Below are 6,401 nucleotides of genomic sequence, written 5' to 3'. Positions count from 1 at the left end.
AAACATGACAAATATGGATTCAGTACTGTATATAAAAACAGTAAAGGCATAATCTGGAAAACAAAGACTTGTGCAGTATAGGGAATAATATTCTGAATATTTTACAGTTTGTTTGATACCTTTATCTCAAACGGTGTCAGAGTTTAATTAATTTAAGTGGATACAGTATATAAAACATGACAAATATGGATTCAGTACTGTATATAAAAACAGTAAAGGCATAATCTGAAAAACCAAGCCTTGTGCATTATAGGGAATAATATTCTGAATATTTTACAGTTGGTTTGATACCTTTATCTCAAACGGTGTTGTCGTTTAATGTATTTATATTATTGCATACGTTAAAAGTTGTAAAATTATTATAAAAAACATAAAATTGTAATTCCAAAAACGGAGCTTTGTGCGATAACAGGTATGTTTTCCCGAACATTTTAGTATTGGTTTTATATTATAATGTCACGTAGTTAAATTGTTTAATTAATTTAAATGGTTAATTTTTTTTTTTTAATTCCTAGAAATTAAGCCTTGTGCAACATAAAGGGCATATATTTATGTCTATCTGAGTTAGTTTGGGCTCAAAACATAAAAGCTGCAAAGAGTTTAATTGGCAAAAAACCCGAATGTCTAATGAATGTCAAACGTCAAACTACCTTTACCGCCGTCCAGCACGGATGCTTCCCTCACAAACATTACGTTCTGCCGTTATAATTAGCTAGTTTTGCGAACTATGACAACAAAACACAAACACGTAAAAGAATCCCAGCGCGAGACCCCTGTGGTTTGTTTCTCATAAATGTGTGCGTTTGCCGTTTCTGAAGAATGAATGATGAAACAGTGTCCTATGCCAGAGAAAGTTGTTTCTGCTTGAGGGAAACCCCTGGCATTGAGCACTGAGCTCCGGATCACACAAACAGCCCATTTATTACATCAGAGCTGGTTTCTGTATGACTCCCAGAGGAATCAGCAGATAAACTGCTCTGTTGCAGAAATATGTCAGAAATCATGTGTGGATGTAACGTGAGAAAACACTTGTTGCATGCGTGTTTGTTTACAGTTAAACTTAGTCACCCACTGAATCTGACACTTTGAGAATAATGATTTCTCCCAGAAAGCAGTGAGATTGATTGATTGATTGATTGATTGATTGATTGATTGATTGATTGATTGATAAACAACTGGAGACATTTCCTGATTCTCGCATTTTTCTCCTTTAGAGTTTCAGAAGAGATCTGCAATCAAAAGTCTGAGATTTCAGTATGAGCTTAAATCATTTTCAAATCTTAAATCAAATTATCGGAGCTACGGTAGAATTCAAATGTTAAGACTTTCATAAAAGACTTTGTTCACCAAGACTGCATGTATTTGACACTGTGAAACATTACTGTCATTTTAAATAACTGTTTTCTGTTTTAAAGGGGTCATATGACATTGCTAAAAAGAACATTATTGGAGGGCGTGGTTGACTTAACTTTTATAAAGAATATCTCTTTGGATTTGAGACTTTAGTCTTTGCAACTTTACAGATCTTCTTTATGCAGCAAGAGCTTGTAACACTCCAAAGAGAAAGGAAAAATTGAAATTGCATCATATGACCCCTTTAATATATTTCACTTGAAATACTGCCATTGCTCCAGTCTTCAGTGTCACATGATCCTTCAGAAATCATTCTAATATGTTGATTTGGTGCTCAAGACACATTTCTTCTTATTAGCAATGTTGACAGTTGTTCTGCTTAATATTTTGTGTGGAAATCATGAAATATTTCTCAGGATTCTGTTATCAACAGAATTTCAAAAGAATTTTCAGCTTTTTTATTTATTTTTTAATGATCTAATGGAAATTGAAAGTCTTTACGGTCACTTTTGTGACGTTTAATGCATCCTTTCTGAATAAAACGATTGATTTCTTTAAAAAAAAATAATTGACCCTAAATTAAAAAATTGTATTTAAGGAATTTCAGAAGAAACATCGGAGACAAAATTCACAAAATTAAATGGCATTTGCTACTCATTTTACTTCCATAATATGATTAATTTCTGAGTAAATCAGGATATTGTGAAGTTCAATGGATCATGGAAAGTGGGTGTTCCACACTAGAATGGAGAAAAATTTAAATGCAAGATCTTATTGTCTCAAGGACTTATCCATTGCCTGCACCCATATCAGAAAAAAAGCTTTTAAACTGAGATGTGGAGGACAAAGTTGAAGTTCATACTGAAATTCAAGCTGGTTTGAGAAAGGCAATAGTAACTTAAAACAATGCCTAAATAACACAAAAGAATAGCCCAAATGGCCTACTTGTAGTCATCCAAGTTGTTTCAGAGGTGGCAAAATATATTTCATTTTGTTGAAAGTTACAAAACACAAACTCATTTTCCTTTAATGAAACATGCACTGATTAATCATGCACTATGTGACCAGGAATGTGTATTAAAGTGTGTGAAATTTGAATTTACATAGACTTGAAACATATTTGAGAACTGCTTTAAATCTCCTGAGCTATGAAGCAGCAACCTTTGAGAAATACATTTTTCCTCTGGGAGAGTGTGTGCAACACATGACAATGAAGAATTGATAAACAGTGGTTTCCATGAGAACTAGGGATTTAGAGATGTTCAATCACCGAACAGATGGGTGGCCTGGGTTAAATTAGTCAAGGCTGAGGTGTGTTACAATAAGATAGTGTCATAGGATGAAGAGCTCATTGCTGAGTGGCAGTTGTGGAGTTGATGCTTATTTCTTTCAGTATATGATTTATGTCAGTTTGCACAACAAGGGTCTGCTCTTACATGTAACTTACACATGACACAGGAGAAGGGGAGTGGTGAGGCCAAAACAAATCCAGGCACAGGCACATTAAGTACAGACTCAGTGTGTGAAGTCATTTTTGATATTGCACACTAAAGCAACATAAAAGTAAACTAAATTAATCCACATTCAACCAACGCCCATGCACTCAGCTTTCATTCACTCAAATATTTCTAACAATCTCACTTCATAGATTCGAGCTTTAACAGGAAACAGATAATAAACACACACAAACAGACCTGCCTTTACTAATGTGACCTTGTATTTGCTGCCAATGAAGACATCAACACACACAATATTTGTTTTGCAATTTCAACAGAATCCATTACTGACATCCAATAAAAATCCATTTTAATGACCTGCGAGGCTTTCGAAATATTCATTGTTGATATAATACAAATTATTTACTGTGTAATCATAAACATCATTAATGAATTCTTTTAATGCACTCTTCAAAATTATCACAATTACAGCAAATTATTGCACTATCCCTACCCCAAAAAGAAAACAGATATATATTATGTTTATCTGTATATACAGATTGACAACAGCTGAGCTTGCACCATGCATCCACAGCATACCAGACTAATGACTTCAATAGTATTGCATTACAATAGGCATACTGCATGCAGGATTTTCCTTCTGCATAGAATTAATTTCATAAGTTGCATGCATATGGATTGGAACTACAGCTAGAAAGAGCTAAAACTGTCAAGTGATATATAGGCAGTCAAATTTGCTTATAAATATTCATGATTGAATATTTATGATCCTAGAACACGTCTAGAATCTAAGATTGAATTGCTTTTTGTTGGTACCTTTCATGGTGGTTGCGGAGGTCAGTCTCAGCAGCAAGATCTCGCTGAGGAAGAGGAGGAGGAAGGCTCGCATGTTGTCCTTTTTTCTCAGAGAAAACAATACAGAGCTCATATAGTCCACTCAAACCTCTTCTATCTAAACTTCTACAATTGTTCTTTCTTGAATCATATGTTTTCTCCTTGTCCTTTAAAGTGACCTCAGATCAGGTGTCAGTGCACACTGTGTGTGAGAGAAAGTGTGTTTGGAAATGGGTGTGTGATTGTATGACCATCTATACTGGATTATTAAGAAGAGGGAGGGACCCTATGATGTCACACTGTAGTTGTTAAACCTTTAGCTTATCTCTGTCTCTCTCTCTCGCTACACTATTTCAGCACACTTTATTTCTTCTTAAGCTGCATCTTTTCTTCTGCCTCAATTCAGTGTTCAGGATCAACTTCATGAAGTAGTCACTGTAATAATATCACAAAGCAGTATTTGGGACCCTCATTAGAAAGGAAAAATACATTTGTGGTGTTACGAAATATTTTTGTATTATGTTTATATTATTCGTGTATTATTTACATTAACAACATGGAGCATAAAGCAACTCCATGATAAAAAACTGTATTACAACTAAATTAAATAAATAATTTTGAATTTCACATCATAGGATAACAAGGTTTTCAAAAAAAAACTACATAAACTACATAAAATGTAGTTGTTTTTGTTAATGAATTCAAATAGTAAATGAATACAGGATGTAAGAATTTAATCAAGATCAACAAACGATACATAATTACACAAACACATATGGTATATACTTCAATACTTTTTAAAACAATTTTCTCAACAGGTCTCATTAGTCACAATTCCTGAGAAATGTGAACTACTTTGACTAAATACACATGGTACAATTCATATTATAAATATGAAACCCTATGTAAGAATACAATAAAAATTTGCTGAAAAATCTATCTTCAGATTTGACAAGAATGACGAAATTCAAGCAGGTTAAACAAAGTACTGTTTAGTTACTGAGGATAATTGTTGTTGAGAGAAAACTAATGCATCATATTGCCTTGCCTTTTTTATCCTTTCCCAGCACAGTGTGGCTGTTCAAAATATAATGTAATACCATATGTTACCCATTTCTCAGACTAAATCTATTTAACCACAGCTAAAGGAGAAAAACATGAAGAAATGTTTGAAGACTGATTGGAATCCATTCATTAATAATGAACATGTTCAAAATCTACAAAAGCATGATATTTATAGCATATATCAGTGTTCCAGGTTTCTGACTAAACATAATTGTCTCCAGTTGATTACCAGAAAATGATTTTATATATTTGTTTGTACTTACAGTCAATTTTCTAGAAGACCTTTGAACATGCCATTGTGTCTCAGGAGTCTCCTGTCTCCTATTAGCCCTGTAATAATAAATTATGGGTCAGACAAACTTCAAATCATCTTTACAGTTGACAAATCATTGTGACTAAACAAATGAACTGCTGGAGTTTAAGTTTGAAAAGGTCTAACTACTGAGATCTTTGCAGTCAGATTGGAAAAGCAATGAGATTTTGACACCAGGTAATAAATTCAAGGTCAGCTTTTTTACCAAATGTAATAGTTTAAGAATTGTCCATTGAAAAACTTACACTTACAACCCAAATAAAAGTTTGGGGTTGGTCAAATTTTTAAATCTGATCAAAAACAGTAGTATTTCCAATTATTATTACATTTTAAAATAACTGCTTTGTATTTGAATATATTTTAAAATGTAATTTAATCCTGTTTTGGCTAAGCTGAATTTTCAGCAGCCATTACTCCAGTCTTCAGTGTCACATCATCCTTCAGAAATCATTCTAACATTCTGATTTGTTTGTAAAGTGCCATTTATACACATTACTCCAGTCTTCAGTGTCACATCATCCTTCAGAAATCATTCTAACATTCTGATTTGTTTGTAAAGTGCCACTTTTCATTTATACAAACAATATGAGATGACTTGACAGAGAATTGTCATACTGTATACAGCATAGAAGTCAAGCGTTTTTATGATTTGCACGTTATAAGAGGTAGGTCTATTTTAAACAGTACTTGGACTGCATGACAGCATTTTACTATTTTACATAGTTACTGCTGTTTCTGTCTGTAGTGACCAGGAGTTTGATTTTTTCCACTCCTCACTCTTGGAGGTGTTTCAGGATAAATAATTGAAAATTCAGCGCAGATGTTTCATTACAAAAATGCCAACTACATCACAAACAGACACACAAATCCCCAGCCTTCAGCATCAGAAGACCATGAATGATATATTTGTGAATTTTACTCTGTATATACACAGCAAAAGCAGGCCAGGGACAAAAATTGATAAAGTAACTGGGTATTTTGTGTCCATCCTGTATCTTCCCATTTATTGAACTGTCACATGAAAACATGTTCCTCCTTTGTAAGTCACTTTGGACAAAAGTGCCTGCTAAATGCATAAATGTAAATGGAAACAGTATCATGTGCTGTTGGTTTGAATATAAATATGTTTAAATAATATTCAAAATAAAGCAAAATGATATCTAGTATAATATGAATAATCAGGGACACATTTCTTGTTTAGTCAATGGAGGGGTGCTTAAGTAACCTACAGTACTAAGGGACCATGGTGACACAATGTAAAAAAAAAAAAAAAAGTTGACCTAACTCAAAAAAATAAGGCAACCTATGCACTCAACCTTGTTAAGTTAACCCAACTAGCAACCGACAACTTAAAAACTTTAGTTCATCTAATGAATAAA

At 33.3% G+C, this 6,401-nt stretch overlaps 1 protein-coding gene across 3 annotated transcripts in view; it reads right to left on the bottom strand.

Moving 5' to 3' along the window:
• abi3bpa (ABI family, member 3 (NESH) binding protein a) overlaps positions 1 to 3,861 on the bottom strand; it is a 19,246-nt gene extending 15,385 nt beyond the window's left edge. For all 3 annotated transcript variants that reach the window (XM_016454222.1, XM_016454223.1, XM_016454224.1), the window contains exon 1: positions 3,627 to 3,861. In XM_016454222.1, coding sequence (XP_016309708.1) covers positions 3,627 to 3,738 — 112 coding nt within the window. In that variant the 5' untranslated portion in view covers positions 3,739 to 3,861. The remainder of the gene's footprint in view (positions 1 to 3,626) is intronic.
• Between the last annotated feature and the right edge of the window lie 2,540 nt (positions 3,862 to 6,401).

The sequence above is a fragment of the Sinocyclocheilus anshuiensis genome, unplaced genomic scaffold (assembly GCF_001515605.1).
Source record: "Sinocyclocheilus anshuiensis isolate Anshui unplaced genomic scaffold, SAMN03320099.WGS_v1.1 scaffold976, whole genome shotgun sequence".
Taxonomy (NCBI): Eukaryota; Metazoa; Chordata; class Actinopteri; order Cypriniformes; family Cyprinidae; genus Sinocyclocheilus; species Sinocyclocheilus anshuiensis.
The sequence above is the reverse complement of the archived record's forward strand: the minus strand, read 5'-3'. Positions and strand labels throughout refer to the sequence as shown.